Raw genomic sequence first — 24,303 nt, forward strand, 5'->3', positions numbered from 1 at the left:
TGAAAATTAATGTCTATAGAGTTATCTTAGCGGGGAAAAAAAAATAATAGACTCGATCCTCTTCGGTCAACAGTTGTGTGAATGTTATGATAAAAAACAATAATTTATGTTTGCCAGCCTATAATAATATGCATCGATTTCTTGTATCAAAGGTTTGTCGTTTTTTCGTTGGTGAGTTCTCCTTGCTTACATTATTGTTCTACAGAAATTTCATTGGTTATTTGTAATGTAAGCAGAAGAGTTTCCGTTATCCAGCTACCAACTTTATATATATATTCTTTATTTTTATAGTAGTTTATATAGAATGCTATGAAAAACGTCATTCATCTTGAGCTTTGAAGACTAAATAATTGACTGGACTCGTATTATTTGTCCACACGATAATTTACGTTTTAAATTAAAGTTGAGTATTTACTCCCGGTGAATAATTGATCGTTATGAAGTTGAACCTGGATTCGTCCAATCCTTCAGAGAAAGAGAAACTGGAATAAACTAAATCCACTAGGCCAATTGCCAAAGGACTAAACAAGTCTATGTTTTGCACCTAATTTTATCAAGGTTAATTTGAAAAAAAAAACATTAATTAATTAAAATTTGAAATATATATATATATATATATATATATATATATATATATATATATATATATATAGGTAGGATCCTTTGACATCATTGTCAAATTTCAAATTTGACACTTCATCTGAGAGCCGTTAGATCAAAAAAAATCAATGGTGTCACATACTTGCAAATCAGAGTCATTGGTTTTTTTTTTATCTAACGTCTCTCAGATGAGGTGTCAAAGGATCCTGCCTTTTATATATATATATATATATTGGATATATAAAACACATGTATCCTCCACGGAAAACAATCTTATTCGGGGTGGGTCCAAGATTAAGGCTTTAAATCACATGTATCCTCCCAAATATGGTACTCCTGTGGAGAATTAAACTCATGCTCTCACTCCACCTGCTCAACTCTCATGCGCCAACTAAGTTGATGAAAATATATATTTTGTTTTGGTTTGAAAAAATAAAAAGATATTTAACCTCGTTTAGAGAGAGAGACTATTTATAATTAATTATTATTCTATTATGTATGGTGTCGTTTTGTTTGTTTTGGTATATTTTTCCTTTGTTTTTCTGCTGGCGGGAGAAAAGGCAAACTAGGAGAATAGAAAGAAGCATATATATACAAGGAATGGAGGTGTAAATAAAACAAAAACAAAAGATAAGAATGGTGGGAAACTGCGAAGGACCCTAGGAATGACCTTTGTAGCCACTCACGTTGACTTAGGAGGATCTCCTCCGAACGCATTTCTAAGAAGTTGAACCATTGAGATTGAGAGAAGCGGGGAAGAAGTAGAATTGGAGAGTGAGAAAAGAAGCAGGCTCTGGTTAATATATATAGTGTCATAGTCAGGTAAGGTGTCTAACCATCTATGTGAAATTGATGGTTTTGCTACTGTGTTATGATATATCTGATTGCAATATTGTTGATTGATTATGATATTTGGCTATATATATAGTTGAATTCCTCTCACATAAGGATAGTCATTTTTTCCAACTCACGTAAATCATAACTAATGCTCTATAACTAACTCTCATAGGTTCCATAATAGAGAAAATGGCCCCATGAAATCCATTTAACTTCAACAAACAAAACGTCAAATCTAGTGGTGGAGCAACAGAGGGACAAGGGTGAACAATCACCCCCTTCAAATTCATATATATTTTTATTGCAAATACCGAATGTTTTTGTTCATAAATAGTTATACATTATTATAAAAATTGAGTTTCCTCAAGATATCACTGGGCCGAGAGCTGAAGACTAATCCTTTAACTTGCAGTTTCATCTCCTTTCATAAAATTTTCTGGCCCAATGTCGTGATGAACCACCACGCCAATTAATGGAGCCAGCCTCGGCAGTGCCACCAATATTGTGTCACAAGCCTCGCCCTCGTGCACATATATGTTCTTGTTGTGCACTCATTGGAAGTTAGCGTCTATTAGGTTAGATTAGTTTGGGTGAGAATATATATATATATATATATATATATATATATATATATATATATATATATATATATAGAGGTAGGATCCTTTGACACCCATCTGAGGGCCGTTAGATCAATGGTGTCACATGCTTACAAATCAGAGTCGTTGATCTTTCTTGATCTAACGGCTCTCAGACGAGGTGTCAAATTTAAAATTTGACACCGGTATCAAAGGATCCTACCTCATATATATATATATAAAAGGGAGATTATATTTACAAATTACAAATTCTTAAAAACTAAATGATGTATTTCGGGAAATACACTCTTAAGTGTTTGTACTCCCTAAAATATATAATTTAGTTTATATATATATATATATATATATATATATATATATATATATATAAAATAACTACATGAACGGCATTAGATAATAAATAAAAAAATAAGGATAAAGACTCCCACTCTCAAACATATTTTCCTAGGTTCGAACTTCTTGTCATAAATGGTTTTACTATTGCTTCAAAGCTTGTCCTTAATAAAATGAAAAATAAAAATGATAATTTTCTATAAAAAAATGTATAAAATCTAATAATGCTATATTAGAAATGAAAAATGGAATCAGAGATCGAATTTAATTAAAAAAATTTCTTTGATTGACATTGTCGAACTGTGGTTGCTTACTAATTTAGCTTTGTTTGTTTCATCTGTGGATTGATGGCGTTTGTTTTGTCTTGTTTGCTGGCATGATAATTTGTCTTATTTAATTCATTTTAGAATAAATTTTATTTAAATCTTTTTTACTTAACTAATATTAATACGTTTTGAAAAGTTATGTAACTTTAGTTCCTATTATATTTGGAAATGCGTAAAAATGTACGTCAAATTAAACAATAAATTTTCTTACTTTTTAAAAAAAATTATCTTAATTTTGTTGTTTTTATTTTGTTAACTATTTTGTTTCATCTTTATTTTATTTTATTTTTTTGAGTAAACATCTTATCTTCTCTTTTGAAAGTTGGTCTTGTGATTTTTTTTTTCTTTTAAATATTTTAATTTATTTTTTATTTTCTTAAAAACATTAAGATTTTGTCTTTTTATTATTATTATCTGTTAATATTTTTTAATTAATGATTTAAATTAAATATATTTAAAATTAGTTAATTAATTTGCACAATTAAGTTTGAAATAGAAAAAAAGAATGCATATGAATACCCGTGGAGTTAACTTTTTATCTTTCTCTATATATAACTAGCTTTGGAATTTAATTAGTTATCATAAATTAATTTTTATTTTTTTAATCAAATAAAAATAATAATGACTTCTCTTACTATTTTTTATTTATAAAATTTTAATTATCTCTTATTACGATCATGGTCGCAACCGTCGTTATAAAGCACGTTTGACATTATATTCACTTTGTCCCTCTTCTCTTCATATGCTTCAATTCACTCCCTATTCTCATTCTCAGATCCTTCAATATAATCATGTTCGTCAAGAAGCTCGTAGAGAAAGCTTCCATAAAGAAAGTAAAACAATTTATTCGTCTCTTAATGTCCGGGACCCCTTCAAACGGTGTCTTTTTACTTGCTTTTATGCTATTGTAACGGGCTCTAGGGCTGGTGAAGTCCCTAATATAAAGAAGCCCAATCGAGGAAGAGCAACTAAGTGTCCAGCATATTTGAAAGACTTTGTTTTGGGCTGAGCTGTGACATGAGCCCATTAGCTTAATTCAGTTTATTATGCAATTCTGATTATCCACTGTTATTCATGTTAGGTTTCAAACATCCATTGTATTACAAATAGCCTTTGCGGCTTCAGAAAAGGATATGAAAAATTCGGCAAACTCTCTCTCCTTTCTCTCTTTCTCCCTCTCTCTCATTTCTGTTATAACTTCCCTGTTACATTGGTGCTTCCATTGAGGTGCTATGGCAGAAAATACCAGACTCAAAGATCTTACTACCCAAGTTCAAGCCCATGACTTACAATTTTCTAATCTGGAACACGTCCTTGACAACAGGAAGCACGCGTTTGATCTCTCCCAGACTCAACGGCTGGATGAATTTAGCAGGCGGTTCCAAGAAGTGTTCACTCTGCTTCAAAATATGCAACAGCAGATGACAACCATGACCACCAACCCACCAGTGGGATTACTGGGTGCCTCACCCTCTCGTTCCCCACAGCCGATTAGATCTATGAAAATAGATTTTCCCAGATTCGGCTCAGGAGACCCAGGTCCTTGGCTTTTTGCAGTGGACAGGTACTTTCGTTACTATCAAATTCCAGATCAAGATCGTTTGGATCTCGTTTCTTTTAACTTGACATGCCTGCATCTTGCTGGTTTGAGGCACTGTTTACACATGGCCATTTTCCAGATTGGCACACTTTTGTTAGATCTATTAACCAACGCTTTGGTCCTACGAAATTCGAGGATCCGTTGGGCTCTTTGGCTAAACTACAACAATCTGGATCTGTTGTTGAGTTTCAGACAACATTTGAACTAATTGCTCGTCGTACTACAGATCTCACTCCTCTCATGAGAAAGAGCTTGTTTATTGCGGGACTGAAACCTCAAATCCGCAGAGCGGTCTTGGTTCATAGACCGCTTGATATGTCTTCCGCATTTGCTTATGCAAAAGTTTATGAGGATCAATTTACCGAAAACCGTGCTACTAAACCGTGGCTCTCACGCCCCACTCCAAATACATCACCAGTTGTCGCCCCCTATTAATACAGTACCTCCATTTCTTACCCATAAACCTATTTCAGTGTTACCACCCATTCCCATTAAACGGTTATCACCTGCAGAAATGCAAGCCTGTCGTGACAAAAACTTGTGTTATAATTGTGATGAGACATTTGTCCGTGGGCATAGATGTAAAGGAAGAGCTACTTTGCTGTATTTAGAAGGGACTGATGATGAGCCCCCTGATATATCCCCAGAACAAGTAGAGCCAGTGGTGGAGTTACCCGAACCACCTTCCCAAGAGGTTTTTCATGAAATTAGCTTTAATGCTTTATTGGGCCATCGCTCCTCTAACTCATTCAGGATGAAAGGTAAAATTCATGGCCAACCAGTTCAATTGTTAGTGGATGGAGGTAGTACTCATAACTTTATCACAGCTCGTATGGCTTCCCATTTACATTTAATTTTACAGGTTGTTCCACCTTTTAAGGTTCGGGTGGGTAATGGGGATGCTTTGTTATGTTCTGCCTCTTGCAAGTCAGTTTCTGTTGACATTCAATCCCATTTATTTAGCATCGATGTGTATGTCATTGCTTTAAAAGGGGCTGATATTGTATTGGGGGTACAGTGGCTTTCCACATTGGGCCCAATTGTAATGGATTTTGCTGCACTAACCATGTCCTTTACTCACAATAACTCACAGGTGTTACTTCAAGGGGATCTGGACACAAACCTCAACCACATCAGTTCTTCCCAATTGCACAAACTTATGAGCCATGACTCCATATCTTCCTGTTTAATGTGTTTTGCTTCCCAATTGAACGTTCACAATGACACAAGGGACACGGAAGAAACCATTCAGGGGTTGCATCACATGCTCCAAGAATTCGATGATGTCTTCCAGGAACCTTCCTCTCTACCTCCGGATAGAGATTATAACCATCATATTCATCTTTTGCCTAATTCAAAACCGGTGCAAGTTCGACCCTACCGTTATCCACACTGCCAAAAGAGTGAAATCGAGCGATTTGTGATTGAAATGTTGCACACTGGGGTGATTCAACACAGTCACTCAGCTTTCAGTTCACCAGTTTTATTGGTTAAAAAGAAAGATGGCACATGGTGTTTCTGTGTAGATTATAGGGCCCTCAATGCCCTCACGGTGCAAGACAAATTTCCTATTCCAACTATTGATGAATTGCTGGATGAGTTACATGGCGCAACAATTTTTTCTAATTTAGATTTGCGCTCCGGCTATCATCAGATCCGTATGCACCCAGAAGACTCTCACAAGACAGCCTTTCGCACACACCATGGCCATTTCGAATTCTTGGTAATGCCATTTGGTCTATCTAACGCACCCTCCACCTTCCAGGCCACTATGAACACTATATTCGCTGCTTACCTTCGGCGTTTTGTAGTCATATTCTTCGATGATATACTGGTGTATAGTTCTTCCCCAACTCAACACCTACATCATTTGCGGGCTGTTCTCACTACCTTAAGAGCGCATTCCCTATTTGCCAAAAAGGAGAAATGTTCATTTGGTTGTTTCGAGGTTCCTTATGTAAGCCATATTATTATAGGTGGTGGTGTATCCCCTGATCCAGATAAACTGAAGGCTATTCTGGACTGGCCCATTCCATCCAACACCACACAAGCGCGGGCCTTTTTGGGTATTTCAGGGTATTACAGGAAATTCATTAAGCGATATGCCTCTATTGCTAGTCCAATCACTTATTTGCTCTCTAAAAATGGGTTTGTTTGGTCTACGGAAGCGGATACAGCATTCCGTGAACTCAAAAATCATCTCATTACAGCCCCCATATTGGCCCTACCCGATTTTTCCCAACCATTTGTAGTTGAAACAGACGCTTCTGGGGTGGGAATCAGTGTTGTCTTGTTACAGAATGAGAAACCTTTGGCCTTCTACAGCCGCAAGTTATCGCCTGCAATGCAGCGACAGTCGGTATATGTTAGAGAAATGTTTGCGAATACTTCCGCCATTAGTAAATGGCGTCAGTATCTCCTTGGTTCCCCATTTACCATACGCACAAACCACAAAAGTCTTCATAACTTGATGAGTCAAGTCATTCAGACTCCTGAGCAGCAACAATTCTTATCCAAATCGTTGGGATTTAACTATACGATCACGTATAAGGCCGGTAAGACCAACACGGTGCCCGACAGCCTGTCCCGTTCGTCTACAGGGGGTGCAACAATTTCCCAACCCCACTGCATGGCCATTTCTGGCCCAGTTCTTAACCACACAACAGTTTTACAGTCCGAGTACAAATCTGATCCCTACTCTACAGCTCTGTTACAACAAATTCAAGACAATCCTAGTTCTATAGCTGACTGGAAAACCCGCAACGGATTGCTCTTCCACCGTGACCACATTTATCTGCCAGCCAAATCGTCACTGATTGCAACCATTCTTCATGAATACCACACTTCTGTTCAGGGGGGTCACTCTGGCATCCAAGCTACTCTGCACAGAATAAACAGAAACTTCACTTGGAAGGGGATCCAAAAAGACATCAAAGAATACATACAGACCTGTGAAACTTGTCAAAAGCTTAAACCCCCAAATCACCCTCATTTTGGCCTTTTACAACCATTACAGATACCAGATACATTGTGGGCACATCTCAGTATGGACTTTATAACTCACTTACCTTTGTCCGGAGGATATACGGCCATCTTGGTTGTTATGGACCGATTTTCAAAAGCAGCTCACTTCGTTCCTCTACCCACACACTATTCAGCTTCCAAGATTGCTCAACTTTTCTGGGATTTTGTGGGCAAGCTCCATGGGTTACCCGAATCCATCGTGACAGATCGTGATCCGATCTTCCTCAGTGACTTTTGGCGTTCCCTGTTCAGATTGCAAGGTACTAAATTAAATTTTAGTTCTAGCTATCATCCTTAAACTGACGGCCAGACGGAAAGGGTGAATCGTTGTTTAGAAAATTACCTGAGGGCATTTTCCCATCATCATCATGCGTCGTGGTCGAAGTTCCTCAGCTTAGCAGAGTATCACTACAACACTTCCTTCCACTCTTCCACTGGCGTGGCCCCGTATCAAGCCATGTTTGGTCGTAGCCCACCGAACCTTTTGGCCTACTGTCTTGGTGCTTCCACCAACGAAGTTGTTGCCGCTACTCTCACTGAGCGCATGTCCCTCATGCACACATTAAAAGAAAATTTGTTCAGAGCTCAACAAGTGATGAAAGCTCAAGCTGATAAAAAGAGAAAAGACTGGAACTTTACCTCAGGGGACTTAGTCCTTGTCCGTTTGCAACCGTACCGACAGCTGTCGGTTAACCGCCGGTCTTCGCAAAAGTTGGCGCTACGGTATTACGGTCCCTTTGCAGTGGACGAACGTGTCGGGTCTGTGGCTTATCGTCTTCAACTCCCAGCCACCGCACGGATCCACCCTGTTTTCCACATCTCCCTACTGCGACCCTTCAGATCTGGCCGAACATATAAGGTTCACTCCTTTCCCACATCTGTTTCTGACAACCCTCTGCAACACCATCATCTGGCCATCGTCGGATCCAGACACATCTGGCGAAAGGGAGTTTTGGTACCTCAAGTGCTGGTGCAGTGGAAAGATCTACCTCCAGAAGATTCCACGTGGGAGGATGAGACTGACTTGACCATGCCAGGGACTCATACACGAAACAAGGAACAGCAACCAGTCAGCCGGGGATCCACAGCGTCTGCAGCTAAGGGGAACAACCAAACGACTCACCACCCCCACGACACAGAGAAAGAAGGGACTAAAGAAGAAGACCTGGGACGAGTAATAGGGAAGACCGTCGCTTTGAATGAGGTTAATGGAAAGCAAACCACTCTCCTCGAAAACTCACTTATGTCTGGGGACTTTAACTCAAGTGGCCAGTATCTACCCCTTGATTCGCTCCCTACTGCAACGGCTGTGATGCATCCTCAGGTGTCGGTGCAATCTCAACCACACTTGCACGCAACTGGTTCCCAGTTGGCACCCATTTTGCATTCCCAACCAACGGCTATTAATCAGCCCACGTTGACTGCTCCTTCAACACCGTTGATTGTGCGCAACAACTGTTTCCCTTCAACGTCTGTGGAAGACCACAAGTCTTTGGACCCTCTGGAAGCTTCACCCATTTTACCTACCCAAGTTGCTGACACGTATCCTAGACTTGAGGACAAGTCTAATTTGGATGGGTGGGGTGATGTAACGGGCTCTAGGGCTGGTGAAGACCTTAATATAAAGAAGCCCAATCGAGGAAGAGCAACTAAGTGTCCAGCATATTTGAAAGACTTTGTTTTGGGCTGAGCTGTGACATGAGCCCATTAGCTTAATTCAGTTTATTATGCAATTCTGATTATCCACTGTTATTCATGTTAGGTTTCAAACATCCATTGTATTACAAATAGCCTTTGCAGCTTCAGAAAAGGATATGAAAAATTCGGCAAACTCTCTCTCCCTTCTCTCTTTCTCCCTCTCTCTCATTTCTGTTATAACTTCCCTGTTACAGCTATCATTACTTTTTTTTATTCCCTTCATTCATTGTGGAAAGTGTTGATAGTTAAATTGTCCAAGAGTTTCGATTCATTTTCCTATAACATATATTTGGTCTCCTGTTTAAAATACGAGTTAAAGTGTTGTAAAGAACCTTAGGATACTTACAAGTGTCGAGAGTTTAAATTTCTTTTCTTACAGTGAGTTTGATGTCTTGTTTAAAATATCAAAATAATAGTTTAGATCTCTAACAAAAAAAATATATATATATAGTTTAGATAAAAGTTAAAAGAGACTAGTTTTGGTTCTAAACCATGATTTGAGACTTGAAAGAAACAAAAATACACTACTAGGTGTCTAGGTTAGATATTTCAGATTTTATAATTCGTGAAAGTAATGATCCTTACTGAACCCTTCGGTATATTTTACTTCATAATTGATTAAAATCCTAAAGCTCAAAGCGTATCATCTCCCTTTCTCTCTTATCAAATTGCTATCCGTTTTGTGTTTAAGAGAAAGAATAAAACAGAAATGGAAATGAATGGATACCGGTGAACATAATAATTTTTTGTTGTTGTTTTTTTGCCATATCATGATTCAAATTCCTTATGGTAATTTCATATATATATATATATATATATATATATATATATATATATATAAGATATATGAGATATGATTCTTTAATACTGGTATCAAATTAAAAAAATTTGACACCAAATCCTAATCGTTGATTTTCATCAATCGACGATTACAATTTATTAAAAAATACTAATTAATTAATAAGTTTGATCCATAGGATCGTGTTATACTTTAATTTTTATTTTTGTGTTGTTCATATTTTCTTTTAAATTCTGAATGTTATTCCATTTCTTGTTTTGCTAATAAGAAGCAGGGTTTTCTTTTATAATGCATCTTTTCAAGACAAAAATTGCTCGATATGGAATGTTATTTTTAAGCATGTAAAAATGCTATTACAAATAGGGGTGTTCGCGGTCTGAATTGGATCAGTTTTGAAAGCAAAAATCATCTGATCCAATCCCTTTGGTTTCATCATGTAATCATCTATTTGGTTTGATTTTTTTTCAAATCCGATCTCATCCAATCCAATTTTTTTCGGTTTGGATTGGATCGGTTTTCGGTTTTTTGAAAATTCTAAAATTTGTTTCATGATTATTGTGCAAATAACATCTTTTGTATATATTGGTTTTGTAAAAAAAAAATCGAAATATAAAAGCATCAGTAAACGATAATATAATTTTTTTTTGGCAATAAGATATGAAGCTCTATACAGATGAAATTTTGTTGATGAGATGTGACTAGATTTTTTCTTGGGTTTAGTTGATGCGTCTTGGGTTTAGAAAATTTTGGGCTATGATTGGGGAAAGACCCAAGTAGGTAGAGGGGAATTAATATATTGGATCGATTTGGATTGGATCTGGTTTCATCAACCAACTCGAAAATCGATCCAATCCAATTAAAAATTGCGGATTTTTTTCGGTTTTCGATTTTTTGGTTTTTGATTTTCGATTTTTCGGTTCGGTCACCGCGAATCGGTTTGGATCGGTTGATGAACATCCCTAATTACAAATATTATAGTTTCAATTGCTTTTCCTCAATAAGTATAATTGTATGTGATTCAGAAATATCCAATAATTAGAAGATCATGAATCTTTTTTTACTGTTTTATGATGAAAGAAAAATAAAGAGCAATTTAATTTTATTAATCATAAAAAAATGCCTAGTTTTGGTTTGCAGGAAAGGAAAATCTATTGTATATTTGGTTAAATTTTAATGAGGAAAGTGTTTGTATGGACCTAAGCTATGGTGTAGAGTAGGGAAAAATCTAATATAATATGGATGTATGTACGACAGATCAATAAAAGCGCGTCACCTTAGCTTCTAGTTTACTGGAGAGAGAAAAGGAAAAATGGTTTTTTTTGTTTTACATTATATAGTATATACTATGGGGTTGCATTTTCTCATGCAACATGAGAGGAGCTTTTCTCCTACACATACAATTAAGTGGGCCCACTAGTTTAAATAAAAAAGGAAAATGAAAGAAAATATTAACACGGAAATCGAGCTCTCACTAACATGAGAGAAGGCTATTCCTACAACATGAGATTTATTTATCCCATATACTATCAGTAGTATATAGTGTAAAATCCAAAAGTCACACTCAATTCCATGCAACAGATGTACTAAAGATGCACTCCTAGGGTAAAGATGAAATGGGTCAAACAATTTCTCATAGACTTATTGTCGGGCCTATGTTACGCCAGTCATAGCCTAGCATATTTAATAAAATAAAATGAGCTAATATCTTAAAAATAAACTTGTTCGAAAAATGGTTCATAAACATATTTTTAGAAAATCTAGCCTACAAGCATAAAGGTCAATATCGTATTACTTATTTTAATTAAAATAAAATAAAATAATTGTCTATATATTTTAATTAATACAATTGTAATTTGTATTTTTTTTTAATTCTTAATAGGTATTCAAAATTTCAAATTTAAATAGGTTAATAGTTCTATATTAGGCATGTTGTGTTTAAAATATAGGTAAGATTATGCTCATAATTTAGCCTACATCATGGTAAAATGTCATGTTAGCCTTAAAATATTTTATATAAAGTTTAATCTAATCCAACCCAACCCATTTATACCCGGAAAGCTTAGACGAAAGGAATTTCGGAAGTCAAAACACATAAGGGAAAAATTGGCCTTTTGACTCTTCTGATGCAAAATCCAAGACATATTATCGATTTAATTCTTTTGGTAAACTATTTATCAGTCTAATGCCAATGAAACTCGTATGAGAAATGTGTTCGTTTAAGTGGCGCATCACCTCCACGAGCGATTTGAGTGAAAATGCAAAACATGCATTCTAGTAGAGTGCATTCAAATCGTGCACATACCCCATGGGTATCTTGCTGAGCGCGAAATGTGGCAAGTGCATTTTAACTTTTGCACAAGTCACATATGTGGATAATGTGTGACTTAAACGTGCATCCTTCCCATGTGCGTTTCACTCTCATTAAAAGAATTAAATAACTTAATATATCAGTAGTTTTGGATCAGAATGGTAAAAAAATCCGAAAAAATAATAGTGGCAGTGTGGCACTGCAAGTTTTCCTAGTTCTAATTTATTGCTTGGTCCTTTATTTTTTTGAAAATAATTTCATTATGGATTTGGATCTTTCATGTACTTCATTAGTATTAGGCTAGTGTAAGATCCTTCTGCATAGCTCTTCAATAAAAATAAGAAATTTTCCTATTTAACTCTTTTGGATTAATTTATTTTAGAAAAAAATAATATTTTTCTAAGCTTTTTAAAATTTTAAACAAACAAATATTTTTTAAAAAGTAAATGTTAAAACAAACATGCACTAAATAAAATTTTCAAAACATTGTAACAAACCCAAGACAATACCATTTCTTATTTTCTTGCTAGCTCAGTCACAATCTCTACACTATCCCCAACACGTTCAAATAAAATTCACTATTTTCAAGGTTATATATATATATATATATATATATATATATATATATAGAGAGAGAGAGAGAGAGAGAGAGATAGGATCCTTTGACACCAGTGTCAAATTTGAAGTTTGACACCTCCTCTGAGAGTCGTTAGATCAAAAATATTAACGACTCTGATTTGTAAGTATGTGACACCATTGATCTTTTTTGATCTAACGGCTCTCAGAGGAAGTGTCAAACTTCAAATTTGACATTGGTGTTAAATGATCCTACCTCATATATATATATATATATATATATATATATATATATATATATATATATATATATATATATATATATATATATATATAGAGAGAGAGAAAGAGAGAGGTAGAATCATTTGACACCAGTGTCAAATTTGAAGTTTGACACCTCATCTGAGAGCCGTTAGATAAAAAAAGATCAATGACTCTGATTTGTAAGCAAGTGACATCATTGATCTTTTTTGATCTAACTATTCTCAGATGAGGTGTCAAATTTCAAATTTGACACCGGTGTCAAATTTTAAATTTGAGGTGTCAAAGGATCCTACCTCATATATATATATATAGGGATGAGATCCGTTTACAAACTTTTTTTGCAAATTACACTAAGTACGACTGGTCGTACACTGCATGATTAAAGTATGACCGATCGTACTTAGTGTAGATTGTAAGAGTTTGTAAACAAAAAAGTTTGTAAATATAACCTGCCCTATATATATATATATATATATTTATAAAAGATCAAATTTGCATAAATATTAATATTTTGACAGACAGTTATTAATAAATAAACTTATAGTGAATGGAATTTAATTCCCATAAATTTTATTTTTTTATTTTACTTTAATTGCTCTTCCCAACCCAACTTGAACTATAGAAGCATTTGCCACATTTCGTGCTAAGCAAGACCCCCATTGGATGCGTGCACGACTTGAATGCTCTCTATTAGGATGCACGGTTTGCATTGCGCTGATTTTCACTTAAATCATTCGTGGAGGTGATGCATGACTTAAACACGCACATTTCCCTGTGCGTCAACTACATAGAAGCCCAACTTGAACTATAGAAGACCTTTTGCCAGGCTCAATGGATGAGTCTTAAAAAGAAAGAAAAAAGAAAACGACAACAACAACCTTGTACATGCACAAATGGAGCATGGTTAAAATTTTGTGGTGTTATTTATTTATTTATTTCTATTTTTTCATGTAGTGGAGAATGGAGCAATGTATTATAAAAACGTACATAACTCATACTTAAGCATAGAACTAGAAAAATTGGTAAACTTCATGTAGGAGCATAACAACCAACTAGAAAACTAAAAATCACAATTGTGAATTTTCCTGGCAGCCTGGTGGAAATTCCTCAGATGGATTAAAAGCTATTGATGTAGATCCACGCCTGATATTTCATCAAGGGGTACCATCGAGTGGTGCCAAGTTTGCCTATGACAAGATTCAGAACATATTGGCTCTTTCTACCAAGTATGTTCACCCTTGCCATTTGTACAAGTCCTTGTCAATTTTTTGATGTATACATTGTTCTTTCTGACATCTAATTGGCAGATAAACTGTTATAGCTTACGTATTTTTATTGAATTTATGTTTGAAACTTATTTTTGTTGGGACTTTTTTTAAGGGATGGACGGATTAAACTATTTGGAAAAGATAATGCCCAAGTCCTACTTGAATCTAGTGAGTCAGTGCCTAGCAAGTTTTTAAAGGTTATATTTTCTTTTCTTTTGGTGGCCAATTTTGTCTTTTAATTTCAAATGGTTGATTGATTTCCTTGATGTTGTGAAGGGTGTTCTTTTTATAGGAATATACTTGTCTATTATCAATAATATGATATTTAATATATGCATGCAGTTCTTCCATAACCAGGGCATCCTTATAAATGTCACTCTCAATAACCATATTGAGGCAAGTAAACCTATGAACTTTGCTAAAATTTGTTATATTTTTCAAGTTGGTACTAGCAACTGTTCTGCTATTAAGATTCACCATGTCAATATTTTATCTAAATCATATCATAAAGAAAGTGTTGGGGACATTTAGGTTTGGGACATGGACAAGAAAGTGTTGGCCGATGTGTACATTGCTAAAGAAGAAATCACTTGTCTTGCAATCATTCAACATAGCCTCTTTATGTAAGTAATGTGTCTACTTCGAAATAAGATATCAAGAGATTACATTTTTAAGGAGCACCAAAATTTAGTTATAAGTATGTATCTGCATTGGCAGGTATGTTGGAGTTTCTAATGGTAACATTTCAGTTTTGAAGTTTGATCAAGAACCATGGCATGTGGTACATATGAAATACACCATACCCCTCTTAGCTTCTTATGGTGAGATACATATTTTGTCCTTCCTTTTTTTGGGAGGGGTCCTTTTCCATTCACTTGTTCCAAGTAAATCTTGCCTAGAATACACACCATTGATTCTCTAAACCAGCATTTTGATTAGAACAATAAAGTAAAGAACACGCACTCTCTTAGATATAGCTTCTTGTCATTTTAAATTCCTTAATAATCTTTTTCAGGGAATTCAAATGAAGTGTCTGATGACACTGTTGTGACACACATATTGCCTCAACCAGAAGCCGAAAGTAAGAGGTGATATGTACAAAACCTTCCTCCCTTTAGGACATTTTTATATAATTAATTTGGAGTTTGTTTTTACTTGATCATTTTTTTTATTTAAAAGTTCCAACTTATGTTTCCTGTTGGGCAAGCGGCTTCTTTAATAAAGATGCGGATGAACACCTAGAGGGAGGATGAATAGATGTTCTAGGATTTTTAGAAAAAACCTTTATGTCAAGTAAACTTTAATATTTGATAAATCTAGAATTAGAATCACCAAATTAGGTAGATGCTTTATCTTCAATTTTAATAGAGTGCAATTGTTTCCTATATGCCCTAATATACTAGAATGAAGTAAGAGAACATAATATGGTATCTTGCATCGTGCAACTTCCGTGCGTAGCTAAACTGTCAAGTATATTAATACAAATTACTTACCCAACACCTTTTTTTTATTTGTGCAGCAGAAATACACAAATGCAGATTTTTTTTTAAAAAAATGTAAAAAAAAAAAAAAAAAACTTGAAATTGGGCTTAGAAATATATTTTTTGTAAAAGCCAACAAAAATGACAGAATATAAAAACAATATCTATTCAATGGAGATAAGATCTATATTTCAAGCTCTATCAGTACAAGACTTCAACAACTAATGAACCAACAGATCTAGTCACTAACACTTTCACATAGTTTACAACAAAAACAAATCAGAGTTTTATATGTTTTATGACTTATACTGAAACCTACAACATAGATGCTCCTTTGGATATTTTGACAATGTAGAAAATAGAATTTAAATCTGGAATATATCAAAGAATACTATTTCAGTGCAATTTTAGACCTTATATAAAATTCAGAAGAAGAAAATTTTTGCTCAAAGAAAATGTACTATTCTTGAAGAACAACTTTTTGGAGAGAGATATATATCAGGTTGTGTAATCTGAAAGAGTTTATATATATATATATATATATATATATATATATATAGGAAAAAATGTGTGTCATTTTAAAGGATGTAAAGTTGTGTCATTTTAAGAGAGAGAAAGAGATAGATAAAGGAGGAGAGAGATTTGACAAAACAAAATAAAGGTGTGGGTCCTATCTCTTGGTGATAGTGAAAGGATATAAGTTGTATCATTTAAAAGGATAAACACTTTTTCCATATATATATCTCAATTAAATGAGTTATTATGGACAACCTTATCTTGAGCCCAAAAAAAAAATTGCCATCAGAATTTTATCAAGAGGCCCACATGATTCTTACAAGACAAGTGTTTTAAAAAAATGAGTATTAAAGTAAGGGTTTTATTTCTCTCATGTTATAGGAGAGATGTTATCTTGTGGACTCCACTTAATTTATCTCACAACATGTTGTGAGATAAATTAAGTGGGGTCCACCAATTTTTTTAAAAAGAAAAAGAAAAAAAGAGAGGGGCATATCTTTTTATGTGGGTGTGTGTAACATAAGAGTATAATTTCCCTTAAAGTAATTGCTAAACTGAGTTCAGTTTATTTTATTATTATTATTAACTAATTCTAGTGAAATATCTACACAGCCTTTAAATCATTACTGCTTTGTTTTTTTTATTTTAAAAAAAATTAATTGAATGAGCTATGCTTATATGATCTGTGTATGATTGGAGCAAGATATGACATTTTCAAGGCCAGAAAAAGAAAAGGTGTCACATACCATCTAACATATTTGACACTAAGCTCCCAAAACTTTGTTTCTTCAATTTGAGATAGCTTTGTATCTTCAATCTCTTAGGCATCATCAAAACATTATAAACTTTGAGCTCATGGGATGTCTTCATTCTCTTGTTTGTTCAATGCAGAGTTCTTATAATCTTTAGAAATGGCCAAATAACATTATGGGATATTCGAGAAAGCAAATCCATAGTCAGAACTGGTGGAAATATGTCACAACCACTGTATAATGAAACAAAGAAAGTGTCTTCTGCGTGTTGGGTGTGTCCTTTTGGAAGTAAGGTGGTTGTAGGGTACAACAATGGAGAGCTCTTCATTTGGAGCATCCCTTCTCTAAACATAGGAACTGGTTCAGCATTTAATTATAGTAATCAAAACACTCCTATGTTCAAACTTAACTTAGGATATAAATCAGACAAAACTTCCATTGGATCACTAAAATGGATTTATTCTGAAGGAAAGGCTAGTCGACTATATGTCATGGGAGCTTCGGACTACGCCCCTTCAAACTTGTTGCAGGTATATTTGAATACTTTGCTTACATCATTTAAGGATACATCTTGTTCTTGGACAAGTCATTGAAAGTTTCTGTATCTATATTTTACTTCATAATGAGTCATTTATGAATGATAGGTTTTTTTAACAACTAATCTGTATTAAATGTTTACTGAAATGATTATATGTAGCAGGTAGTGTTGTTGAATGAGCATACCGAATCTCGAACTATAAAGTTGGGACTTCATTTATCTGAAAGCTGTATTGACATGGAGATCATATCAACCTCAAGAGAGCAAAGCAAGCATAAACTAAATTCTTTCCTTTTGCTTGGGAAATCAGGCCATTTATATGTGTATGATGATAGTTTGATTGAAAAGTATCTACTGCAATGCCAGTCTAAGTCCACTCCCTCACTGCCAAAGGAAGTGGTTGTGAAGTTACCACTGCTAGATTCAAGCATCACAACAGCAAAATTCATCTCCAACAATCCCAATGTGTTTAATTCTAAAGATGAAGTAATAGGGTTGTGAAACTGTTTTTTTTTTACTGGACCATATTCTTTTTTTTTGGACAATCTAATTCTTCTATATTGTTTTATTGATTTGACATTTATTTTCTTTTTGTTCACATAGTATTACAGTCAGCTGGTCAAAAATAATCCACCAGTTATTCCCATTGAAACAAATCACAAAGATGGGATTAACTTGACTTCTGCCAGCTTCACTGGTTTTTCAAACGTTAAAAACTTGTACATAACTGGACATAGCAATGGAGCCATAACTTTTTGGGATGCGTCATGTCCCTTTTTCACCCCAATTTTGCAATTAAAGCAACAGGTAATATTTTTATCCGAAACTATTAGTTTGTGTCCAAATGTTGGCTTTATTACTATGACTGGTTAACTACTACTTTGTGCCCAAATATTAACACTATTACATTCCAATTTGTTGTTGGACAAAAATTACCTATAAAATGGGCATTTTGTCTTCCCTTTATTGATAAAGATAGCATTAGTAAGAGTATATATTTCAGTTTCAGAAATAAAGCTGCTTTAATGTATGTAGTATCCGTCAACTTATATATGCCTAGTTAATAAAAGGATCTTGATTGTACTAGCTAACCGAGGCAAGCTGGTGTATTGAAGTCCCATTCAAGAAAGTAGTAGATTGATAAGGACATACATAAATAGGATTAATGTTTCTCATATTGTAAGAGATAATTTTATCTCCTACACATATATAAAAGCGTATGGGACTCATATGGGGTCATGTGAATAGAAGAGAGAAAAAAAAAACATGAACCCCACACATTTTTATGTGTGAGTAGGGTTCAGAAGTGCCTACGTTGAAACGCTCGACCGCTTCAAGAATCAATGACTATCCCCACATACTAACACGAGACTTTTCAGTGTGCTTTTTCTCACTCGCATACTTTCCGGGAAAACTTTCCAGGAGGTTACCCATTCCAGAATTGCTCCAAGTCAAGCACACTTAACTGTAGAGTTCTTCTGATCCGGGCAACCGAAAAGCAGATGCATCTTATTAACATAGATAGTACCAATTAATTCTTATAAGCTATCCCAAACTATGCAGTCTTATACCTGCACAGTCTTTGGAATCCCTCTCTTTCGGGTGTCGATTCGATTCATTCATGCATGTAACCCCCCGCTGGAAGCCTGTCAGGAGCCGCTCCTTGTCTGTGCCTCTTTGCACCGGCGATCACTCCCCGCCCTCGTCAGCGCTCGGGATGTTACATACGTCAAAATAGTTTTCGACTTTTGAGTACTCGAGTATGTGTTGTATCTCGAGTCATTATTAGTTTTTTGAGTTCAAACTGTAAGAGGATCAAAGGCGGTTATTTTCTTTCCCATGTACTTAAGAACTGTAGGGAGCATTTAATTTCTCTTTTGCATGTAATTATTCTTTTATTTGTTTCTTCAATCTTAATGCAGAGTGAAAATGATTTTTCTTTAAGTGGTATACCCTTGACGGAATTATATTTCGACAGCAACTCTCCTCTCCTTGTTTCTGGTGACCAGAGTGGAATGGTGAGCTTCATTCAATTATGAATTTGGTGAAATGTGATATTTTCCTTGTTTTCTCTTTTTGTTCTTACCACCCCTCCTTATTTTTATAGTATGTGTGATATAAACATGATATACAGGTTCGCATCTTTAGATTCAAACCTGAACCATATGCCTCCAACAGCTTCATGTCTCTTACTGGTATTGCATAGCATATTACTTAGTTTACAACTTGTTGCTTAGTTATTAAACAACTAGCAGGCTCCTCATTTTAGTTGATAGTAACTTGCATTGCCATTCCTCTTTTGCAGGAGGAACAAAGAAAGCGACTGATCATATAATCCAGAGTGTAAAACTTGTAAAGACTAATGGTGCTGTAACTTGTATGAACATAGATTACAGCTCAAGGCATCTAGCTGTTGGTTCTGACCAAGGAAATGTGAGATACTTTTCTAGCTTTTTTCAAATAAATAAATAAATAAAATGGGAATGTGTTTTTAGTTTCCAAAGAAACGAATATAATGTGCAACGCAATATATTAATTATCTGGGACGCATTGATTAACCTGGAACTAAACTATCTTTTAACTTTAAGATCCATTGCAATTACCAAGGATCTATTGAACATATTAACTAACACCAAGGATCATTTAGCAGAATAAAATGAGAGTATATTGTGTCCATGCTTTAAGCACCTTGCTAGTGGTTTATGTGACACTCGGGTGATAATTACTAATCATATTGTTGCTTCAGCTTGATGAATGATTATCATATAGTGTGTGGAACTTGAACTTGCTACATTAGGCTCCTTTTGCTTTATAGTTGTGTTTATTATCTTCACAGTACTAAAATGTGCAATAATTTACCAATTGGTTACAGGTTTCAGTTATCAACATGGATGGCCCATCTCTGCTATACCAGAAACATATTGCAAGTGAAATGTCTACCGGTATCATCTCTTTGAGGTTCATAACCTGCAAGTTGTATGGTTTTGAGAAAAACATTTTAGCAGTTGGAACAAAGGACTCATCTATTCTGGCACTAGATAATGAAACTGGAAACACACTGAGTGCTGGAACCATTCATCCTAAGAAACCCTCTAAAGCTCTATTTATGCAGGTGTTGGGTAAGTGTCTGCACAGTTGACACAATTATCCGTTGTCAAAACACATTATCAATGATCCGAATGCTTATTCTGTTTAGGATTCAATGTCAACTCTATTATGTTATACAGAAGGATCAATTATAAAAAATGGCTTAGACTTGAGAGAAGGGAATCTAGTAGAGGATGCAACAACAAAGCAATTAAACATTTTGCTGTGTTCTGAGAAGGCTTTGTATGTCTATTCTTTTGTGCACGCAGTACAGGTAATGTGTTCTTTACTTCTATCCTTACTAATGAGTAGTCATGAATAACCAGCTTGTTAGCTGATGCTTGCAATAACTCTTTCTCTTATGTTTCAGGGAGTCAAAAAGGTGCTTTACAAAAAGAAGTTTCATTCTTCTACCTGTTGCTGGGCATCAACATTTTACTGCCCCTCTGATATTGGTCTCGTACTCCTTTTCACCAATGGAAAAGTAGAATTAAGGTGGTTTTTTTCTTTAGTCTTCATATACTTTTTAGAATATAATTTGATGGGTATATAACATACGAGAAGACTAACCAACATTTTGGTGTTAAAATAATACAATCCCCATTTGAGGATTAATTTTTCAATTAAAAAAAAATGCTACAAACAATCCTTATTCCCAGTTTCCCACAGGTGTTGGATTTATAGATTCTAGCACGTTTTGTGCTCGATCTCTAATCATATATTCATGAGGCCACATGTATCCTATATCCTTCTTAATAGTTACCATCATGTCAATTCAAGATGCATTCTTTTTGCTTTTAACTTCTTTTTTAATGATTTAACACATACATATGTAATAATGTTAGGTCTTTGCCAGAGTTATCTCGGATAGTGGACACTTCAATTAGAGGCTTCACTTACTCTCCTCCAAAATTGAAGTCATTTTCTGAAAGCCAGATATGTTGTTCATCCAGAGGAGATCTTGTTTTTGTATGGCTGTATCTTTCACTAGTACAACAGGTTTCTTTAGATATTTGTAACATCAAATTAACTCACCATCAGTTTACAGGTTAATGGTTACCAGGAAATTTTTGTTGTCTCATTGCTGGTCCAGAGGAATATTTTCAGGTATATATGGCCAGGGAATGGCTACAAAAAACTTCTGCCTAACAATATTTCCCACTGGGAAAGATATTTAGAGCCTTTTATCTTCTTTATTATTTTCTTTTAGAACTGACAAATAGTGATAATTCTAGATTAGTAGTCTCATATTCCATAATTCTTGACTTCATTTTAGGCTTTTGGACTCTGTTAGCTGCATTTACACGAAGGAAAGGATGCTATTGCAAGAAGAGCTTGTTCCTGGCCCGGTCATCCACAAGGAAAAGAAAAAGGTAAACAGTAACATTTTTAATAACTCATACAACTATATCCATAATCTTTGTGACAGAAGGTATTTGATCTTGTTTTTGGGCATTCCAGGGTATATTCGGCTCCGTTATCAAAGATTTTAGTAGCAGTAAAGGAAAGCATGCACCCCTCATGGAAAAAGATCCTAAAGAAAGAATCCGAGAACTCTCAGCAATGTTTTCAAATGCAAATTTTCCATGTAATGCTAACAATAATGATAACTCGACCGTGGATGCAAATCAGCTTGAATTACACATAGGTATAACAATGCCTTAGATATATGGTACTGAATATTTACTTGAAAAATGAAACGTTTGGCCTTTAAGGCAGCAGAATGATGAAATTTGTCAGTTCTGCTGTCTGTGTCTACTATTTATGTGATACATTTTCTAACGTGGATACTTACTTGAGTTTGAGGTTATCAATTTGATTTGTTCCCTTTTCCTCCTATATTGATGACATTGATCTAGAGGATGATGGAGAAAAACGCAAAGAGCAAAGCATATTGGGAGCTCAGAAGAAATTGGCTGGCAAATTTCAGGTTCTGAAAGGTTTGTGAGAATGAGTTCACTTTTATGCATAATTACTTTGGGTTTTCCTTTTATCCTTTAACATAACACAACAAATTTTCCTACCCTCACAACATTTTGTGGGGCCCACACTTTTTAAAACAAAAAAATAAATAAAAAATTAAAGCACGCAAAACGAATCTCTATAACATTACACAATCACTTTTCCTACAACATAACTCTTATAAAACCCAATTACTTTTTCTTATGTTCACCATTTGACCTAAGAAATAAGCACTAGAACTACTGTGGATGGGATAAAACATGAGCCAATATAGGGGATTTATATTTTATACATATTTCAGGATCTCATTATGCATTCCATTATGTTAAAATATAAAATAAATGTTTTCTGATAGTAATTACAAACGTAAGACTTTGTTTCGAGGAAACACCGTGCATAGAGTTGTCTCCAAAGATTTTTGTAAGTTTGTCTTCTAGGTAGGTTGTTCTTGTTCTTTTTCTGCATGTAGACACTGCCTTAAACCAGCATAAAGGAACAAATTAACACTACTGTAGCAGAAATTTGAAGTTGAAAGTAGGGTAAATGGACTAAAATCATAATAAAGAAAATTTTATCCATTATTTCCCATCTTGCTGCTTTTCCAGTAATTTGTATACCCTTATTTTGTGAACATTACCTTCTTGTAACTAAGCAACTCTTGCAACCAAAACTGCTTTACTAGAATTTAGTAAACTACAACTTGCGACCAAACAGAAGCATTAAGCAATGCATTTTAAGAATTTTCAATCTCCTAGCTACCTTCTGATTGGACTGAAAGTTGACTTAAGGGTCTTCCAAAACGCTAGCTAATTTAATTGAGCATCCAATATACAGGAAGATTGAAAGAGATGAAGGGTAACAACCAGAAACCATCAGATAAAGAAGAGCAAAAAGATGAGAAAGCTGGTGCGCTTGATCAAATTAAGAAGAAATATGGATTTTCTTCTTCCTCCAGTGTAAGAATATATCCATCACATGCACCCTTGTCATGTTTGACTTGCATTCCACCATATCAAGAAGATTTACAAAGGACTTATTTGTTCAAATATCAATTTTTTAATTTACATAAAAATATAAGGTACTACATCACATGTAATAATACTTTATGATCACTATATAATTAGGCATAATTTTCATATATGTAAAACTTTAGTACTTTGATCCGAAATATGATTGCAAACATGAACCGATCATGAATCTGGCGCTATAGGAAACAGGCGTGGCTACATTGGCAGAAAGCAAGCTGCAGGAAAACACAAGGAAATTGCAGGTATCTTTTTATGTTGACAAATTTCCCATGCCCATGTATGCAACAAAAATTGGAAAAATAAAAAAAATCCAAAATTTATTTGTTCACATATCGTCTTCTATAACTTGGCAGGGTATCAATCTACGTACTACAAAGATGCAAGATACAGCAAAATCATTTTCATCATTGGCAAAACAAGTGCTGCGAACAGCTGAGCAGGATAGACGAAGTTGATAAGAGCTATAGCTAATCTATTACACTTAGGTCATAAATTGTTTTATATTTTAGTTGCATATATATTCTAATAATATTTTGTGTATGATAGTTCATTAGTTTGTCCGCAATTATGTTGTATTTACACTGACAGCAACGCTGAAATGATGCCTTGATGCTTTTGTTTTGGATTGATATTGTGTTTACTTTGTGATCATGTATTATATAGATTGAGAATTTACAGTTTCTTCCCAATCTTTCTTTCCCCGATGA

At 34.7% G+C, this 24,303-nt stretch overlaps 1 protein-coding gene across 1 annotated transcript; it reads left to right on the forward strand.

The window, feature by feature from the left end:
- Positions 1-7,776: 7,776 nt before the first annotated feature.
- Positions 7,777-24,156, forward strand: LOC133291730 (uncharacterized). Its single transcript, XM_061490040.1, is given in 26 exon segments — positions 7,777-8,997; positions 14,002-14,024; positions 14,026-14,190; positions 14,345-14,429; positions 14,575-14,628; positions 14,764-14,855; positions 14,950-15,053; positions 15,248-15,320; positions 17,121-17,511; positions 17,682-18,005; positions 18,123-18,326; positions 19,442-19,537; positions 19,654-19,714; positions 19,825-19,952; positions 20,392-20,653; positions 20,750-20,880; positions 20,977-21,101; positions 21,452-21,575; positions 21,655-21,713; positions 21,883-21,979; positions 22,039-22,059; positions 22,062-22,247; positions 22,444-22,546; positions 23,403-23,524; positions 23,779-23,838; positions 23,950-24,156. Coding segments are annotated over 26 exon segments (4,413 nt in total). The 3' UTR covers positions 24,052-24,156.
- The last annotated feature ends 147 nt before the right edge of the window (positions 24,157-24,303 follow it).

Source organism: Gastrolobium bilobum, unplaced genomic scaffold (assembly GCF_033153095.1).
Source record: "Gastrolobium bilobum isolate Gb01-03AN ecotype WA unplaced genomic scaffold, APGP_CSIRO_Gbil_v1 utg1885, whole genome shotgun sequence".
Taxonomy (NCBI): domain Eukaryota; kingdom Viridiplantae; phylum Streptophyta; class Magnoliopsida; order Fabales; family Fabaceae; genus Gastrolobium; species Gastrolobium bilobum.